The sequence below is a fragment of the Panthera pardus genome, unplaced genomic scaffold (assembly GCF_024362965.1).
Source record: "Panthera pardus isolate Hobbes unplaced genomic scaffold, ASM2436296v1 HiC_scaffold_17, whole genome shotgun sequence".
Lineage (NCBI taxonomy): Eukaryota > Metazoa > Chordata > Mammalia > Carnivora > Felidae > Panthera > Panthera pardus.
In genome coordinates, this window is record NW_026526732.1 from 26770167 (window position 1) to 26791458 (window position 21292).

Below are 21292 nucleotides of genomic sequence, written 5' to 3' on the forward strand. Positions count from 1 at the left end.
AAGGGTGAGGAAAGTGGTCGGCATAGACCAGTGCTTCTCCCAGCGTGCCCCGGGAGCGGCAGCACCTGGGAACTTGTTAGAAATGAAAATTCCCAGCACCTCCCGCCCCCGGCCCCCGCCAGACCTACTGAGTAAGAAATGCTAGGACAAGGTCTAGCAATGCGTACTTAAAAAAAAAAAAAAAAAAAAGTCTTATGTATTTATTTTGAGAGTGAGAGTGGGGAAGGGATAGAGAGAGGTGGGGGAGAGAGAATCCCAAGCAGGCCCTGCAGGGGCAGCGCCGAGCCCCACACGGGACTCGACCCCATGAACTGTAAGATTATGACCTGAGCCGAAATCAGGAGTCCCATGCTTAAACCACAAGACCTCTAGGTGACTCAAATACACATGAACATTTGAGAACCACCGAGATAATCCGTATATAGGTGAGGGTACATAGGCGAGGGAAAGTTTATGGTCTCTCTCTCTCTCTCTCTCTCTCTTTTTAGGACAGGAGCTGCTGCTACAGGTGATCCTGATTTGATAGGAATGACCCAATAAAAGAGGGTAGAGGCTGTCGGAGAGAACTGAGTGTAGGAATGCGGCCGTGAGGAGGTGAAAGGTGGTGAGATACAGAGTCCTAGCGGATGCCGGATCTCTGATTTGGGCAGAGGTGTTTCTTCCATTGTAACAGAAGGGAAGACAGAGAGCGAAGGTAAGAAGCGGGGGGGGGGGGGGGGGGGGGGGGGGGGGGGGGGGGAGGAGGCGGTGGATTTGGTGGGGTGGGGGGGGAGGGGAGGCGGTGGATTTGGTGGTGGGAGGGGGAATTCGGGAGTTTTCTCAGGGAAGAAAAAGGCAAGGTCAACAGCTGAAAGAGGTTATTGAAGTATTGACAGAGGAGGAGCAGGGACGGTATAGTCCTCTCCAAGAGTGGGAAAGGAATTTACCAAAGGAATTTACCAGGTGCTCATCAGTGTTGCAATCTTATTCGGCATTTATGCCGTCAAAGTCAAGTCAGATTAAAAGTCATATTACTTTTTTCGGCAGGCTTCAGCTGCTTTAGTGCAGGCAGGCGGAGGTTAGGTAGATGATGGTGTTTAAGGAACATTGGAATTGAGCCTGAGAAAGAGAGCCAAAGAAGTTCAGATTCTTTGCAAGAAACTAATGATAATGATGAACCATGAAACGCAGGTTTAACAAAGAAGGAACCAAGGATGAAGGCAAGGTTGATAGTGTAAAAGTGAGAGTGTGTGCATTGGAGATCTTCAGGCAAAAAACTATTAGAGTAGGAATATTTGGAACATGGTTGTTGGAATATTTGGCACATGATTTGGAAGTGGTACTCAGAGAGAAAAATGCTGGAGATCAAGCCTTCAGAGGTAATACAGCTCCCGGGGATGACAAGCTCAAGAGTGATGACCGAGGTGGCAGAAAAGAGATTTTTGGACTGAGAACCTGGGATCTTTTGACTGAATCAGGGTCTTGATGGCTCATCCAGGTGGAAATGACCTTTGACAAGAACTTTAGAGATGGTTTGGGGGCCAAAATAGTGGTGAGAAATCTGAGCGCCATTACGTTTCACTGGAGACAATTCTTTAAATTTTTTTTAATGTTTATTTATTTTTGAGAGAGAGATTGAGATCAAGTAGGGGAGGGGCAGAGAGAGAGAGGGAGACACAGAATCCGAAGCAGGCTCCAGGCTCTGAGCTGTCAGCACAGAGCCCAACATGGGGCTTGAACTCACAGACCAGGAAATCATGACCAGAGCCGATGTTGGACACTCAACCACCTGAGCCACCCAGGCGCCCTGAGACAATTCTTATATCACCAAATCTATTGTTCTTTTCCCCTTTTGCCCTTATTTTCAAGCCATTCAAAGCTTTACTTTCCCAAATCCTTTCTTTTTGTTCTACTTCAGTTAAAATTTTTGCTTTGCTCTCATTATAAAAGTAATACTAGTTCGTTATAGAAAATCGGGAAAAATAAGAGATCAAAGAAAAAGAAAAAAAGAGAAATCACTTATCTATTGTTAACACCTTGACATCCTTCCAAACCCTTTTCTATACACACCCCACTGCCACTCCCACCTGCCCCACACAGATTTTAAACCGAGGAATCCCACACCACCCATATTTGATTTCAAATGTAGAAAATCTGAAAAACTCATCTAGAGATAGATGCTGTTAATATTTTGTTGTATTTCCTCCTAGATTTTTTTATACCTATTTTCTATAGTTAAGATTACATAATTATAATAACTGTATAAGAAAAAAATTATAATATTTTGTAATTCGTTTTCCTCTAACCCTCTTCCCATTCTTTTGTTTTTCCCTTTTCCCTGGTTGAACTGTGGCAGGGGCATGCTTTGCATGTATGAATAGTTCAGTGAAATCTGAGGATTAGACAGAGCTTTAAGACTCATAGTTCCCTAAGGAATGGGTAATAAGAAACTGTTCGAGAAAATTTAATCTTATACTCCCTCTGCTTTGCTCTGCTTGGCATTAAATAATATATAAAATTAAAAAAAAAATAAGCCCATGATGGCAGAGCTTTTATTTAATAGATGTCTAGAAAGTGAATCTGTCTTATTGTTTCTAAAGTTTCTCTTCAAGTACTGAAATCAACTTTGAATTATAGTGACTGATAGTGGACCGAGGGGCGCTGAACATTATCAGCAACCTCAGTGATCAGCAACCAGTCTCATTTTTACCAAGCACTTCACCTGTTTCTAATTTTTCAATATTATTTAAGTATTTGTATTTATTTTTAAGTATTTACATTATTTTGATATTCACAAGCCCTGTAAGGTCAGATACTATCCTCCTAACTTTCGTATGAGGAAACAGAGGTCCACAAACTTGCCTAAGGCCATACAGCTAAAGTGGTATACCTAGGATTCAAGTTCAAGGTCTTTGGTCACCAAGTTCATGCTCATTCCTTCCAGGTTCAGAACACAGCGGAGAGGCTTTTCCCAGGTTGATAGATTATGGTTTCTGTGCTGGTCAGGCACTTTCTCCTGTATAGTGGAGGCTGATTTTACCATGTTTTCCAGAAGAAATACAAATAATGTTCTTGGCTGGCTCTTGCCACTAGTGACTTTATTTCTGTTCTTGCCCCTCGTTACTTTGACAACTAACCGCAACTCTTTTCCCCCTAAATACCTGAGTACGTGAGGTATAAGAGAAAAAAAGAAATAAAGAGGAACATGGGACTGACTCATACGAACTGAAGGCATTTCAAAAATCCACAAAACATCACTATAAAGTAGGCACGACCACCGCCTTTCAAAACTGACCGGATGCTCCGAGTGGTACAAAGAGGTCCACGTGACCCCCTTCTTGTTCAGGAGCCACGTAGCTTCCTAGTTTCTCCCAGAAGTCTCTCACTTCAGGCCTCAATAAATTTTTAATACCAATTTTATAACCTGAGGAAAAGAAATCAAAATGTCCTCTTAGTCTGTAACATTATCGGGAACAGAAACCCTTAGCGGTTTGTGAAAAAGCAACCACAACTCAAAAAGCCAGTATCTGCTCCTAAGACTCCAGTCTGGAGGGTGCCTCTCCTTTAGCACTGCACCACACTGGGGCCACAAAAGGACCCCAACAGGGCCACAGTCTCCTTCACATTCTGAATTTATTGGACGCTGTGCGCTCTGATTTAGGACACCGTCTTTCTGCCTCCAATGTATATATACCCCAAAAGTAAAGTATATACACCCCAAAAGCGGCAGTGTGTTACCAGGCTCACAGCAGGGTTCCAAGGTAGACGGTCAGTCAAGCCCTGAGATTTTTGCAACCAAGTTCCGAAGTTAAAATGTTTCTCACAGTTGTCAATCAAAAAAGAAGTCAGAACAGAAGGCTCCCAGAGATGGTAAACATCCTGGAAACGCTCACTTCCTGGGAATTCTATATGATGATTCAACTAATGAGAATGTGTTTGGACCCATTTCTAAGGGACTCCTGGAGACTCTGAATTCTTAAGTCCCAGGAAGGCAGTTGAAAACAAAGCCAGGCAAGAATCCCAACATTTCACTTCTTTCCACCGAGAAGTCTAGTTACAGAACGGAAGGACGTGTTGAGATCACTGGAGTAAGAGATTTCATTTTGTTGTTGGTTTCAAGGCAAAAGCTCTTGCAGAAACACCACAATTATATGGAGGGAAAAACTTCCGTTTTCAGGTATTTTGTTATGTTACTATGACATTTAATAAAGAAAACAAAGGGAGCACCTTGGTGGCTCAGTCGGTTAAGTAGCTGATTCTTGACTTTGGCTCTGGTCATCAGCTCACGGTTTGTGGAATCGAACTCCAAGTGGGGCTCTGCTCTGACAGAGTGGCTCTTTCTTCCCTGTCCCTGCCCCTCCCCCCATTGTGTTTCCTCTCCCTCTCACACACACTCTCTCTCTCTTCAAAGTAAATAAATAAACATTAAATATATATGTACATATATATTTTTTATTTTTTTATTTTTAAAGAAAGAAAACAAGAAAAAGGCAGAGTTTAGAAACCTGTCTCATCTGGAGAACAAAAAGTCTGAGATGTTAGAAAGCCCTAACAGGCTCTTCTACTCTGTAAGAGGTGAACCTACTATGCCACGGCATAAATTTGCAGTTGCTACCTCTCCATCATTTAGAGGAAAGCTGCCATGTAATTAATCGTAAATTTAAACCCTGACTAGTAGCCATGCTTTACTTTGGGGGGGGGGGGGGGCGGCATATAAAATCAGGTGTGGAACGCAACTTGCCCCAGGCACAGCTAACCTGAACAAAAAAGACAAAGTAAAGATAAACCAAAAGCAGCTTATTTTTGTTAATAATAAAATTCACTAAACCTATCCCAAGCATGCTGAGTTCTAGCTGTCAGCAAGCCCTCTTGCTCAACCAAAGACCCCAACAGTTAAATCCAGAAATAGACAAGACTGCTTAACTCATGCTCCAAAGAAAACCCATTATGCCTGTTTCTTACTGCACTTTCTTGAGGCATTCCCAAGACGTTATGCGATGACTGGACTCTTCCAGTTGGACCAGAAAAGCCCTGATAGCAATGGAATGCCTCAAAGACCACACCCAACGTGTCCCCTTCTCTGCCCGTGATGGTGAGCTGAGCACATACCAACCCCCAGCTCATGATCACGTGCCCCCTGCCTGCTCTCGTGCACGTACCTCACTGAGCCCATCTCTGTAAAACTCTAGTGTCCATCTTGCAGGTGGAGAGGTCGGTTGTTTAGGCTCAAGCCTGCAACTCTCCTTGGCTACTGGCACTCAAAATAAATGTCTCCCTTTCTTTCTTCCAAACCCTTGTCTCTTGAGTGATTGGCTTCTCTTGCCATGAGTTTATCTGCATTTGTTCAGCAACAGTGTTGGCAAACCCAGCCAGGAGCTATGCTCTCGGTTTGTGCAGCCCTCCTGGGATTCCCCCAGATGGATCAGTGGGCCCCGGCAGCCCGCCGGAGCTTTCCTGCTCCGTTCCTGAGTTAGCAGCTGGGATAGATCATTGGGCGACATAGCCACAGAGATGGCAGTTTTCTGGGTGATTCAGGTATTTGCTTGGCCATGTTGTGAGTTCCCTGCCAGCCAGATCCTTGACCATCTTATTCCCTTTCTTCCCTCATCTCCCAAAGGTGGAAGATTTCATGCTAAAACAGTTCTATCTTAGGTATAACAAGGAAAGAATGTAAGTTATAGTAGAAGGAGGACTAGAAACTGAAACTTTAGTTCTAAAACACTCATCATCTTCTTCCCCCTGGAAAGGATAACGATCATCATTTTTAAAAAATGTTTATGTATGTATGTATGTATGTATGTATGTATTTAGTTTGAGAGAGAAAGAGAAAGAGCATGAGCAGGGAAGAGAGAGAGAGAGAACCCCAAGTGCTCCACATGGTCAGTGCAGAGCCTGACTTGGGGCTTGAACTCACAAACCAGGAAATCATGATGTGAGTTGAAATTAAGAGTCCAAGGCTTAACCAGTTGAGCCATGCAGGTGCCCCACCATTAACATTTTTAAAAGATGACCCATAACAAATTAATGATACCAGCCAATCCTTTCCTTTGTGGTATAAACCACTTGGAAGTACAATGCATTCTATTAGTGATATTTGCTGCTATTAAAATTACTATACTTTCATCAAACTTAAAAACTTTTGTGCATGAAAGAACATAATAAACAGAGTACGAGGCAGCATACAGAATGGGAGAAAATATTTGCAAGTCATATATCTGACAAGAGATCAATATCTAGACTAATAAAGGGTATCTACACCTCCATAAAAAATATCAAATAAACCCATTAGAAAATGGGCAAAGGACTTCAATAGATACTTCCCTAAAGAAGATATACAAATAGCCAATAACCATATGAAAAAATGTTCAACATCACGATTCATTAGACAAATGCAAATCAAAGCCATAATGACTATCACCTTAAACCCATTAAGATAGTTAACTATCAACTAAAAACAAACAAAAACACAGAAAACAACGAGTGTTGGCAAGGATGTGAAGAAAATGGAACACTTTCTGTCTGCAACAGTGCACAAGGGAGCATAAAATGGTGGGAAATAGTATGGCGTTTCCTCAAAAGATTAAAAATAAAACTATCATATGGTTCTGCATTCCCATATGTGGATAAATATCCAAAGGAATTTAAAGTAGAATCTCAAAGAGATATCTGCATACTCATGTTCACTACAGGACTATTCACAAAAACAAAGCAGTGGAAGCAAACTAAATGTCCATCAACAAATGAAAGGATAAACCAAATGTGATCCACATATACAATGGAATATTATTCAGCCTTAAAAAGTAGAGGAAATCCTTTCATAAGCTACAACATGAATGAAACTTGATGACATTGTTAAGTGAAATAAGCCAGTCACAAAGTTAAATACTGTATGATTTCACTTAAGATGAGCTACATAAAGTAGTCAAATTCATAGGAACAGAAAGCATAATGGTAGTTCCTAGAGGCTGGAATAAGGGGGACAAGGGAAGTTTTTGTTTAATGGTATGATGATGAATTTTACGTATCAACTTGACTGGGCCACCGGTGCCCAGATATTTAGTCAAATATAATTTTGGGTATGTCTGTGAGAGTGTTTGGGAATAAGATTAACATTTGAATAAGCCGACTGAGTAAAGCAGATAGCTGTCCCCAGTGTGGGTGGGCCTCATCCAATCAGTTGAAGGCCTGAATAGAACAAAAAGGCTGACCCTTCCTTGAATAAGAGGGACTCCTCCTCTATGACTCCTTTGAGCTAGGATATCAATTCTGTTAGCAAATTGAAAAATAGTATTCTGGAGGTCATACATGTGGTAGGCATTGCTGCAAAGTTGGTTGTTGTCTCGAATCTCCCAGCTTACCTTGGAGTAAATTGATTTCTCTGCTGTCTCCTTCACTAAATATCCCCATACTCTGTGCCTTCCGTCCATCCAGAGCTTTTTCTATGAGATAAAGCAGGCTCTCCAAGGTTAAGCCACAGTGTTCATACACCAGAGAAATGATACCTGCCTTAATGCTGTCCACTACTATCTAGAAAATGAAAACAGAGCCCATTATTTTAGCATATTTATTAATAAAGACAATGGGTATGTAATACGCTCTGATTTTTAAAGACTTTTTGTCAGAAACTGTGGAAGGAGGAAGATAAGCTTTCTCTTTTGTTGGTTTCTTTTTAAATAATTTCATTTCTTTTCTGATTATAAGAGGAGAAAATTAAGTATACCTACAATTCCATCCCTCAGGGGTAAATACTATTAACAAGTTAGATTACTTTCTTCCAGTCTTTTTATTTTTGTACATACCCGTGCAAAGACATGTGCAACTTTTAAACATAATAAAATTCAGATCATGTGATTTTGCAATGGACTTTTAAAATAGATTTAAAGTTTTCCTCTTAATTATGAAGTTTTGAATTATCGATAGTGATTGATTGAATATATCCCATTTAAATAAATATTAAAACCACTGTGCTTTGAATTCAACAACCAAATAAAGTTTTCATTGTGATAAAGTTAATTCATTAGCAGCAGACATGTTGGAAAGTCATTAAAGTCCACGATTTTTTTTTTTGCCCGCAAACCTCATGCCACTTTCTGAAGGTCACACAGTTCCACTCAACAAAGAACTACCACACGGTTACGACCTACTTTTTGCTTAAACACCCATCACATGTATAATAAAATAAGTAATTATGGCGTAGATTTATGTAAAGAAGACAAATAGGAGGATAGACCTACTTTATTTTTTACATTTTAGTTACCATGCAGCACAATATTGGTTTCAGGAGTAGATTTCTGGGATTGATCACTTACACATGACACACTGTGCTCCTCACAGGTGCTCTGCTTAATACCCATCACCCACTTTTAACTGGTTTTTGTTGTTCGTTTGTTTGTTTTACCCAGATTCTATCACCAGTTATCCTTTGTGCCCAGCTTGATGCCCCTTATTAAACATCAGGGAAACTATCTGGGGCCCACCTGGAGATCAAAGCTCTGATCTTGCTTTCATGTGTATCCACTAAGTCGGCTGGTTGTGAATGATCAGAGTCAATTTCTAGGTGCCCAGAAAGAATACTGACTTAGTATCTTGAAAGCAACCATTTTGTTACAAATACAATTTTTTGAAAACACTTTCTAAGTAGGCCAATGAATATAACCTGCCCCGTGTCATCCCTTCAATATGTCCCTGTGTATCAATGCATACATATGTACACATATATACAAATACACACACTCATATATCTCTAAAAATATGTGCTTCCTATGTCTTCTTTGTGCTTCCTTTATTGTTCTTATTACTCATATTAAAATTAAAATATATAACTTCATTATAGAAAGGACATTTTTTATGTCTATTTTTGAGAGAGAGAGAGAGAGAGAGAGAGACCGAGAGAGAAAGTGGGGGAAGGGCAGAGGGGGGAACAGAGGATTCGAAGCAGGCGCTGCGCTGACAACAGCGAGGCTGATTTTGGGCTTGAACTCACGAACCGTGAGATCATGACCTGAGTTGAAGTAGGACGCTCAACCGACTGAGCCCCCCACGTGTCCCAGAGAAAGAACATATTTTAATTTAATGGCACCTCATTAAATAGGTCACAAACTAGGATTCCTGACATTCTTCTTTTGAGAAATGGTGGTGACATGATAGTATTTAATTCCTTGGGCATTCCAAAGAGGTTTTAAAATAATCCTTAATCACCTTGCTCTTTTTTGGACTCAGTGCAACAGATTCAATTCAGTAAGAATTCACTGGACACTTAACTACTTGCAAGGTGGTTTGGCCTTTCATGCTTTCTTAAAAGTAATTTTGATTTATGGGTATCTTTATCACTTCTGATTTTTAAAAGTGTTTTGGGTCTGTAAATTTCCACTTACACCGTTTTGCTTTCAGAAGATGAATCCTTTTCATACACATGGGGGCCAAAAGATTGCCATACGTCCTCTAGTGGGGATGAAAAAGGAAAAAAAACCAACAACCCAATTCAAAAAAGGGCAGGCCTCCTAACACACTCTGTACCTCATATGCAGGAATCCGAGATGATATTAATATGATGTGGAGTTGGGAAGCATATGAAGGGCTGTCATCATTTTTATACACACCATGCCAAGTTTTCTTTGATAACAAAGGATAGGAATGACTTCCAGAAACATTGCTTCTACAGGGAAAAGAGGGGAAGAAGTGAAATTTTAATTTTCTATTCATTTGATTTTGATGCTGGAGCACCGACATGTTGTCTGGGCATTACTCCTACTGAACAAGGTATGTGGCCGTAGAACCTCAGTCTCTCCCTGTGGTTTTTGGGGACAGCAGCACATGGGGTTCTTGAGTGGGGAGGGACTGGAGCTGGCCTTTGGGCCTCTCCTCCTGCATTTGAAGGACACTGGAAAGGTCTTCTGGAACTTATTTAGCGTTTATCGGGCACTCAGAGTGAATATAGTGACATACTTAGGGGTTCAAAATGACGTTTTAAAGAGGAACAGCTGAGAAATTTAAAATCTCCTAAATCATCTGGTCCCCACAGCTTTCTGAGTAATGACTCTATTCTCTTACCCTTACCCCCACAGTCCCGTTTGGATATGCTTATTCCATAAAAAAACATTTCTGAAAAAAAATGTTACTTTTGCTCAATAGCTTTGCACAGAAAATGTCCTACAGTCCAGCCTCTTTGTAGGGTCAAGAATATTTGAAATATAAAATTTATTTTGAAAGTTACAGATTTCCCTCTTCAGAGAACATGTTAAAGACCACTGGTCTTGAGGACTAAAGAGTTATTTCTGTTGCTGTTTCATAGGATAGGAGCCAGATAATTATACAAGCTCCCTGCGTGTTAGCTAAATTATTCTAGAATGAATTCTTGGTATCATGGGATGGTCTTGAGCTTTCAGGAGATGGAGGTTTGCTTACCGCTTGGGCAAAGCTTCTAAGGATGCCAAAACAAGCTGTTTCTCCAAAGCTTCATGTAATCCCACTCGATCCCTCACAGTCTGGGACAGACGTGGCTGGCATTTGGATTTTAACAATCTAGAGCAGCACGTTCCGCTCGCCCAAGGGGGTCGAACTTTAAATAACTCCTCTGAAAAACAAATAGCACCGGCTCAGTTGTTTACTTCAGTTCTTACTTGCTTCTCTCAGCCAAGTCTACCTAGATAAAGGCATCAGAAATCAAGCCGTACCAGGGCACTGCTCCAAATGGCAATAATTGTAGCCCTTTCTACAGACTCTGCTTGGATTTCTTATTGTCTCAGCACTGTGGCTGCGAGTTACCAGTCATGTCAGGTCAAGAGACAAAGCTCAGAGAACCAGCACCCCTTTTCTTGTGAAAACCAGTTAATCAATGTATAGGCATCACGTCCATTTCTGCACCACTTCTTGGCTTCAAGTAACTTCCCATTTGTTAGGATCTCACCGGGTGTGAGTCAGTGAAAAAAAAAAAAAAGATGGCAGAACTCAAATCACTTTTGTCGATGACTATTGTGCACTGTGTAAATCAGAAGGCTTAGCTGAGAGTGGGTCTTATCCCTCCTCCCTTTCCACTTTGCTTTTTTTAATGCCATTCTTCCTGCTTCCGTGCCTATTTTCATTCCTCCCTCTCTGTCACCAGTCCCAATTCTTCTGTCCTGAGCCTATTTACTTGCTTCTGCCTGCGTTATTCTTCTCTCTCCCTGTTTTTGGTCTCCTAAACTCCTAAACCTGAGAGTAACCAGAATAATAATGGAGGCACTGATATTTGACTTTCTGTATTTCATCTGAAATCTTTTTTTTCTTATTCATGAACTTGAAATATACGGGGGGGGGGGGGGGGGGAAGAACTTGTCCTGAACATACTTTAGAGAATGCCACCCACATGCTATTCCAGAAAGACCTAACTATCCTCCTCTGTGGGAATTTGTGTGTAAATCCATTCGTTTCTACAATAGTTGGATAAGATAGAGTTTTCAAATGCTGCTCACTTTTACGTAGCGCAATTTTCTCCCAAATTATTTTTCGTAGGCACTTTTCTCTTTGTCTCTCCTGTAGCTCCTCATCTTCTCTTTTGGGTTCATTCAAGGTCCCATACATAGCAGTAGCTTCCCTAGGGATTGGCCAATCTAAGTTGGACACACAAGCAATGTAATGATGCTTCCAAGCACCGTACTCATTATCTGTTGGAGTATAGGGCAGAAACCACCCAAACCTAATGCATTTGGGCATCCATAAGCAGTCCTACAGAAAAAGAAATGAGAAAGAGAGTTTGCTAGAAATTTTTAAGGACAGTTTCCTAGTAATAATGTTTCAGGTACACAGATAACTTCTTTACCTTGAGATTTCTGGTGCCGCTGACTTGTCATCTGAATTTGACTCTAACAAACAAGAACCATCCCTGACTCCATAGAAAAGTAGTCTTTGATGACAATATACATTACATATGAATATATGTATTAGTCATCTTTGTACACTTGCTCCCATAGCATTGATTTGATTCTGAGGATTTTGAGCAATAGTGTATTAGTTTGTTTCAGACCAAACCTTCCACTGGGAACACCTTTGGTTGAACCACATGATGTTGCCAGTATGCAACCAGCTTTGATATATGGGAACAGCAAATTTCACGTGATCTAATTGAGTCAAGTATCTAGACAGAATATTATAAAACAATTCTTTGAAGGCGTATAGAGCTACGAATGCAACGTCTCATGTAACCATGACCGCAGAGAGAAGGGAAACCCAGAGAGGTGACCCCAACATTTGGCATTACTTTTCATTTCAAGGCATCTGGCAGTTCCAAAGGAAAGCTCAGGCTGAGAAGCAAAGCAGAAAGTTATGGCTGAACGACAGGGAAGCTGAAAAGAATTTTAGGTATTCTCACGAGGAGGAGAGGAAACAAAGTTAAATTCAGGGCTCACTAAGGGCAAGAGCCTTGGTGATCACGCCAGGCTTTCAGCTGAGATCCTTATCAGCAAGGATAAGGAATTAGACAACTATCACAAAGACTGAAGCCAGCTTTGAAAAATCTCTTTCTCTGACTGGATTTAAGTCATCTATTCCTAGCCTAACCAAGTGCCAGAAACAAAAGCAAATTCTGTCTGGAAGAGGATAACCTCATCCAGGGACTCAAATTATTGACTGCAAAAATATCTTATAACCAATATCTGATACTCCATCAAAAATACCAGGCACACCAAAGGACAAGAATTGTTTGTTTCTCCTTTTGTCTTTCATGATCTGTTATTAAGTAGAGTAAGACCCTCAGGAGAGCCATGCGTTGTAATTGTTAGGCATGAACTTAAAAAATAAACAACCCTATAATTAATATGTCTGGGAAATTAAATAGCTAGGTGAGAAATTTTGGTAAAATAATCAAATCAGCCTTCTAGAACTGAAAAACATAATAGCAGAAATTTAAAACTCAATGGACCAGTTTAAAAGCAAATTCGAATCCAGCAAAAGAGAGAATTAGTAAACTAAAAAGCCAGAAGAAAGATGCAGGCTGAAATCACTGAAAGCCAAAAAAGGTGGAAAAGACACATAGAGAACATGAAGCTTGCAGGGCGGGTGAGTCAGTCTAACACATAAGTACTGGAACCGCAGAGGAAAAGGAGAGAAAATGGGGCAGAATATGAAGGGATAGTCTCCGACAGCTTTTCGAAACTGAGAAAAGACACTAAATCTCAGATGCAAAAAAAAAAAAAAAAAAAAAAAAAAATCACTGTAAATCACAAAATAGGAGAAACACACATACACACGCACATTTCTGGGTACATCCTAAAAAAATTGCATAAGACAGAAGACAAGATAGAGGAAAAAATCCTAAAAGCAGCTAAGGAAATAAGGAGCAACAATAAGGGAGCAACAATAAAACTTCCCGCTTCTTCCAAAAAAAATGTGTGTGCGTATGTGTGTAGAAAATTAAAATATTTGACAGTGACATAGAAACTGGGAGGAGGGGAGCAGATGCAGGGTCCGAAGCTTCTGGCTTTATCTCAGAAGTGGTAAAAAAATAATAATAATAATAATAAAAACAAAAAAACCCACCCTAGAACGAGTGCTGTAATCTCTAATACAGCCAGGAGAAAACAGCTAAAGAATTTAAAATTAACAATCTAAAAAATATGGAAGTACTCCAAAAGAAAAAAGAGAAACAAGATATAAAACACAAGGAACAAACAAAAAGTAAATAGTGAAACGGTGGACTTAAGCTTACATATATCAGTATGTACACAAATGTAAACAGAAGAATGACCCCAGCTAAAAGCCAGGGACTGTCAAATGTTAAAAAACAACTCCCCACAACCACATTCTGTTTCCGAGACATATTCCTTAAATACAAGGACATAGAAAAGTAAAAAGTCAGAAAACAATACATATGCCAACACCTCGCCTGGGTTCTTAAATGCTGTAAACCCAGGACTCACAGTTGGTTTTGCATGTGGCCTCTCCATGGAAAGCTAGGTATTTTCTGAGATCAGAAGCTCAACACTAGCCCACTCTGGGAAGTTTGTACACGTTAAAGAAGTAAGTTATTGACTTGCATTCAAGTATGTCTGCCATTACATTTCATTAAATCTTTAAGAAGAAAATGAGACAAATAAGCCAGAGGCAGAGTTAACGGCAGAGGATGTTGGAAATGCAGATTTACATTCTTTAACAGATGTGAGCCAAAGAGGGATCAGATGAGGTTGTGGTTGTACAGCAATTTTCAAGGTGAATGATGATGGATAAAATCATACCATATAATAACCAAAGCTTAAGTATAATTTCTCAGGAAAGAAGTGGACTTCTTTAGCCACGATAAAATGTTTTCTAAATAATTAAATTGAGCATTTGAAGATTCTTAAAATTACACGAATTATTAGAATAGTGTATATCCGCTCACTTCCAAAATAAATTATCATATTTAACTTCTCCCCATGTTTGCTCTGAAGGGTAAGTTAATTATGGTTCAAATACTCTCCATTACTGTCTTCAGGGAAGGAAGCTACCCCAGTTGTCTCCTTACAGAACACAGCTGTTATTTGTGCCCTATCGGTAGGAAGTGACAAACAGTCAACCTGTTCAGTTAAAAACTTCCAGGCCCAGCTGACTTGTGCGGCTGCACACAAATCTTTTGGATTCAGAAAGGAAAAGATATATAGAGAAATGAAGCGCGGTAACACCGTAGAGAAATCCACTTTGGCCATTTGCATCCTTTCTGAAAACCACTCTTGGACAATCCTACAAAGAAAGACACAGAAATTTAGTTCAGGACGCTAGTATCTAAAACCGACCAAAAATCTAGGACACATATTGGTCATTGTTCTTTCTATAATGTTCTAACTATAAAACAACAAAACAAAACTTAAATCCTAGGTAACACACAGCTAGATTTTTAAAAATACTGTATCTACTTTCACGGATCCATTCTAAAGGTGAATAATGAAAATATCTAAAATCTACAGGAAAAAGGTCTGAAATAAACATGGTTATTTAAGTTATAAATCTGGATTTTCTGCCTTTTCCTTTACTCCAGATTCAATAAATCAGCAAGTCTTGACAGCTCTACAAATACGTACCCTCATATCCAACCACTTTCTCTCCACCTCGACTACTATCACCACTGCAAAGCTCCTCCTTCTCCCTCCGGCACAACCGCAATAACCCCTTCTGATAGTCTCCCCCATTCCACTCCTCTTCCGAGAGCCCATTCTCTACATGGCAGTGGAGGGTTTTTTTTTTTTTTTTTCTAATTTTTTTTTCATTAAGTAACCTCTATGCCCAACGTGGGGCTCAAACTCACAAACCTAAGATCAAGAGTCACATGTTCCAGAGACTGAGCCAGCCAGGCGCCCCCTCAAGTGTTTTTGTTTTTGTTTTTAATGTAAATTAGATAATGCCACTCATGCAAGTAAAACCCTACAATGACTTCCCGGTGTTATTAGAATAAAACCCTGTAGCTACATCACACTTAGTGGTGAAATATTAATGCCTTCCCCCTAACATAAGAACAAACCAAGAATGTTCACTCTCATTCCTTCAATTTAACAGGCGCCGGAGATCCTAGCCATTTCAACAAGGCAGGAAAAAAAGTAACTAGTATACATATTGGAAAGGAAGCACTAAAACTGTCTCAATTCATGTATGTGGAATCTACAAAACCACTTTTAAAAACAAGGAATCTGCAAAACAACCATTTAAATTGTTGAACTAATTAGTATAAAGTGGTTGATGATTTTCTTTTATCTTTTTTTTTAAGTCAATTTCATTGTTTTGAGAGGGACAGAGACACCACAAGTGGGGGAGGGGCAGAGAGAGGGAGACAGAGAATCCCAAGCAGGCTCTGCGCAGTCAGTGAAGGAAATTGTGAGATCGTGACCCAAGCCAAAACCAGGAGTCAGATGCTTAACTGAGCCACCCGGGAGCCTCTGATTCTCTTTTATCTTTTTAATGTTTATAGGATCTATAGCAACATTCCCTTTTTTATTCCTGATATTGGCAATTTTCTCTTCTTTTTTCTTGGTTATTCTTGCCAGGAGTTTATCAATTCAATTACTTTTTTTTTTTTTTAAACACCTTTTGTTTTCATAAATTTTCTCTCTTCATTTTCTATTTTATTGATGTCAGCTCTTCATCATTTCTTTACTTCTACTTACTTTGGGTGTAATTTGAGTTTGTTTCTAGTTTCTTAAGGTGGAAATTTAGATAGTTAATTTGAATCCTTTTTTTTCTTTTCTGAGGTAAGAATTTAAATGATGTATTTTCCTCTAAGCTGTACTTCATCTGCATCCCAGCCATTTAGATGTGTTGTATTTTCATTGTCACTCAATTTGAAATATTCTAATTTCCCTTGTGTTTTCTTTTTTGACCACATGTTTTTTATAAGTGAGTTAACTTCCAAATATTTTTGGATTTTCTAGATAAATATTTTTGGGTTTTCTAGATATTTTATATTTTTTAATCTCAAATTTTATTGCATTGTTGTTAAAACTTATACCTAATTAGATTTTAACAATTCTGAAATGTATTGCATCTTATTTTTTGGACCAGGAAATTATGTATCTTGGTGAAAGCTATTTTGTTCATAAAAAAACGCATCTATTGGGAAGTTGTTGGCTTTAATTTCCTATAAATATTAGGTCAAGTTGGTTTAGAAGATTGCTCAGTTCTATATTCTCACTGATTTTTTTGTTTAGTTGTTCTATTATAATTCACTCAGTTTTGTTTTATGTAATTTAAAACTCTATTATTTGGTACATACATATTTATAATTTTATGACTTCATGATGAAGGGATCCTTTTCTCCTTATATAATGTCCCTCTCTGTCTTTCTAGTAACATTCCTCATCTTGAAGTCCATTTTGTCTGATATTAATATTGCCATCCTACTTTTATATGCTTAGTATTTGTATCCTATCCTTTTACTTTAACCAGTCAGAATCTTTATATTTTCAGTGTATCCTTCGTGGTCAGTATACAGTTAGATCTTGTTTTGTTTTTTTCTTTTTAAAGCTCATTTAACTACCACTGCCTTTTATTTGAAGGTTTAGTCTGCTTATATTTAATATAATTATTGATATGGTTGAATCCAGGTCTTAATTTTATTTGTTTTTTGATTTTCCCATTTGTTTTATGAAAATTTATTCCTCCTCTCCTGTCTTGTTTTGAGATAATACAATTTTTTGTATTCCATTTCAATTCCTTTATTGGCTTTTTAGGATATCTCTTGCATTATGCAATTGAGTTGTTGTTAGCAAGTACAGTACGCATCGTTGACATTTCATAGTCTATTTAGAGTGAATACTCATAAAATTAAAGAACAGTGCAATGGTATAGTTCTTGACATCCTTAAGCTTTGGTCATGATACCATATCTACTTATGTTATAAGCCCCATAATACATTGGTTTTGCTTTAAACAGTCATATGTCTGTAAAATAACTTTAAAATTTTACATTTTCCCACACATTACCATTTCCTGCTTGTAAATCCAAGTTTCCATCTGTTATCAATTTCCTTAGCCTGAAGAATTTGTTTCAGCCTTTCTTCACTGGAGGTCTTCTGACAACAAATTTTATCACTCTCTTTTTATATGAAAATATCTTATTTCACCCTAATGTCTGTAGTACTATTATGATCTGCATTAATCAGTTTTAATAATTATCATCTTGTAGCCAGTCTGGTTTCTGCTATATCATCATCTTTCCTTCCTCCTCCTCCTCCTCTCTCCCTCCTCCTCCTGTTTCTTCCTCCTCACTCCCATTTTATTTTAAAGCCAGCCTAAAACATCGGGTCACTGCACTCATCTCACCCACATAGATGTGTTATATTGTCACCATCATTCCATTTGAAATATTCTCATTTCTCTTGTGATTTCTTCTTTGATATTTCTGTGTGCCTTACTAAACAATAGGAGCATTTTTAAAAAACATACTATAATACCATCGTCATGCCTAAACAAATTCAATAAGAATTTCTTTTTTTTTTTTTTTTAACATTTATTTTAGAGAGAGAGAGATACAGACCACAAGCAAGAGAGGAGCAGAGAAGGAGTGAGACATAGAATCCAAAGCAGGCTCCAGGCTCTGAGCTGTCAGCACAGAACCCAATGTGGGGCTCGAACCCATGAAACACGAGATCGTGACCTGAGCCGAGGTTGGATGCTTAACTCACTGAGTCACCTAGGTGCCCCTCAACAATAATTTCTTAATGTGATATCTATTTTTAAAAAGTTTATAAAAATATAGCATACATCAAGAACACTTCTTACATTATTCTGTGTGCCACCTAAGCACAAATGGATCTTGAATGAATAAACAATCTGGGGGCTATGTAGGCCTTAGACCAAAGAGATGTTTTATGGTTCATGAAAGATGCATTGCTGGCCCTGTAGCCACCAATTATAAAAAAAAGAGATACTTAATTCCTAATTGCCCTCTCTGGATATTGGCCATAAACATCTGTTATAATCCCAAGCCACCAAATAGGTCATCATATGTGAATAAGAATCACTAGAACAAGAAAGTTTGGAAGCAATCCAAGGATTAGCAAATGAAAGTCTTCCCTGGAACCCCTAATCTCCTCCAATCTCAGTGAAATTACAGATGTTTGTGACCAATCTCATAGCTGATTGGAAAATTTGGCAATAGAACTCACCAGAACTCTCTTATCTCAAGCCATTGGGACCATGGAACTATTTTTCACTGCTAAGTGGCTACTGCTACCCTGTTACCAGGTCCTATTGGACACAGATTAACTCACTGGAAGACAAATCCTGTCTCTGAACGGATCTCATTCTGTAATGTGTCTTCTCTGACTTTCTATGACCTTCTCTGAATGCATAGGCTAAATTCCCACAGGGTGGGTCAAGCCCCAGAAAGTTCCAATGTGAAATGAAAACACTATCTCCAATTAGGGACGAAAAAAGAACTTAGTTATCTTCATAAACAAGTTGCTGAAGACCCATGAGACCCAGAGACTGTCTTTATCACTAATTTACCCAAACTGCTTGCCTAACTGGAGCCTCATCTATAATCTTGGGAGAAGGGAAACTTGTATCTTGCAACTGAACACCAATAAATAATACATGTAGAAGGAATTAAGAAGTTAGAAAATGAGCACTTGGCAGCTATCACAGTAATAATTACATCAGATAAGAATCATCAATGGATTCTAAAACCAGTCGGTGAAAGTATGGTGAGGAACAGGGTACTTGCATAGATTCAAATACTTTTAAGTTAATTTAAAATTAATCACTCAAAGTCTTTTTAGTTACTTATTAATTAATAAGTACCAAAGACCTAATAATTAATCATCTTAACCAAGTGATGATAAGTCAACAGCATGAGCAATGGGGCAAATCGACATAGTATGCCCCATGTGATCCGCTGAGAACACAGCGTCACTTCTGTGTTATTCCTGCCAAGAACACATAACCTGAATGTGATCTTAAAGAAGTTTCAGCCAGGGGCGCCTGGGTGGCTCAGTCGGTTAAGCGTCCAACTTCGGCTCAGGTCACGATCTCGCGGTCCGCGAGTTCGAGCCCCGCATCGGGCTCTGGGCTGACAGCTCAGAGCCTGGAGCCTGTTTCCGATTCTGTGTCTCCCTCTCTCTCTGCCCCTCCCCCGTTCATGCTGTGTCTCTCTCTGTCTCCAAAAAAAATTAATAAATAAACGTTAAAAAAAAAAAAGAAAAAAAAAAAAAAAAGAAGTATCAGCCAATCACAGATTGAAGGTCATTCAACAAAGTAGGTCTGTACTTTTTTTTTTTATGTTTTATTTTATTTTTGAAGGAGAGAGAGACAGAGTGTGAGCAGGGAAGGGGCAGAGAGAGAGGGAGACACTGAATCTGAAGCACGCTCCAGGCTCTGAGCTGTCAGCACAGAGCCCCATGTGGGGCTCAAACCAACGAACCATGAGATCACGACCTGAGCCGAAGTTGGATGCTTAACCAACTGAGTCACCCAGGTGCCCAAGTAGGTCTGTACTCTTGAAAGTGTTAAGTAATAAAAGACAAGAAAGAACAGAGGAACTGCTCCCCATCAAAGGTGGATATAGAGACGTGAAAACCAAATACAACAGGACCCTGGATTGGATTCTGGACTGAGAAGGAAAGGACATTGTTGGAACAATCAGGAGTATTCAAATGGAATCTGTAGATTAGACCATAGTACTGTATCAGTGCTGATTTCTTGATATTGGAGGATGTACTTTGATTTTTCGGCAGAATGTCCTGTTTGTTTGTTTGTTTGTTTGTTTTGAAAACACATACTGAGATGCTTAGCTTTAGTGGGGCATCATGTTTGCAACATATTCTCAAATGATTCAGCATAATAAGGTGAAATGGTAAAATGTTAACTATTGAGGAATCCAGGTGAAAAGTATAAAGGAATTATTCGCACAAGTTTTTGCAATTTTTCTGTAAGTTAAAAATTATTGCAAAATAAAAAGGTTTTTTGATTTCTGTTTTTAAAGAAGAGGCTGCCTACATCATTTGCAAGGTTTAATGATTGCCTATTATGTTGTGTGTTTCTACTCCTCTGGCTTTATCTGAGGCCAGTGCTCATTCTCGATCCTTGTCCATGCACCTTTGTCACAACCTAAGACAAAACAGTGGTTCAAAATGAACCTAATGGTGGGGCGCCTGGATGGGTCAGTCGGCTAAGTGTCCGACTTTTGGTTTCGGCTCAGGTCATGATCTTACGGCTCATGAGTTCAAGCCCCACATCAGCTCCACGCTAATAGTGTGGAGACTGCTTGGGATTTTCTCTCCCTTCCTTTCTGTCTGCCTTTCACCCGCTTGTGCTCTCTCTCTCTCTAAATGGATAAATAAACTTTAAAATAATAATTAAAAATAAAGAAGTAAATAGATAGAGGGATAGAGAGATGGATAAAATGAACATATTGGCATGCCACTCTGGGGAGTGCATGCGTGCGTGCACGCGCACGTGTGTGTGTGTGTGTGTGTGTGTGTGTAAGCAGGAGAGCAAAGGATGGAATTGTGCATGTACTGGCAACATATCGTATCCACAGACAAAAGTGTCATGAGGGCTTCTCTCATTGTTGAGAGATTAACATTCAAGCCCAATGAGGCAGTGAGGACATCAGGAACAGCTAATCCCCGGGGATCGCCGATCTGAGTCCTCACTGTCCCAGACAGGCTTCACAATCCTTTCACTGGTTCTCGGAGGACAGTATGCTCTCACTTAGAATTATAAAGCAGATCAATAAAATAAGGTGCAAAACAGAAATGTTTTCAGCCTCCTTTTCAAAGACGGGCCTCAGTATCTTGAGTTTTTGTTCCCACCCCCTTCCCACCGCACACCATCTACTGTTCCATCCCAGCCAAGCAAAGGGGAAGAACTGA

The 21292-nt window shown here is 39.4% G+C and overlaps 1 protein-coding gene across 8 annotated transcripts in view; it reads right to left on the reverse strand.

Moving 5' to 3' along the window:
• Nucleotides 1-21292, reverse strand: part of ECT2L (epithelial cell transforming 2 like) — an 81662-nt gene that overhangs the window by 32927 nt on the left and 27443 nt on the right. For 7 of the 8 annotated variants that reach the window (XM_053904430.1, XM_053904425.1, XM_053904426.1 and 4 more), the window contains 6 exons: nt 14508-14670; nt 11430-11682; nt 10384-10552; nt 9496-9634; nt 7338-7506; nt 3275-3403 (listed from right to left, as the gene is read on the reverse strand). In XM_053904430.1, the coding sequence (XP_053760405.1) occupies nt 3275-3403; nt 7338-7506; nt 9496-9634; nt 10384-10552; nt 11430-11682; nt 14508-14670 (1022 nt within the window). The remainder of the gene's footprint in view (nt 1-3274; nt 3404-7337; nt 7507-9495; nt 9635-10383; nt 10553-11429; nt 11683-14507; nt 14671-21292) is intronic. The other variant, XM_053904428.1, reaches the window with a different exon arrangement.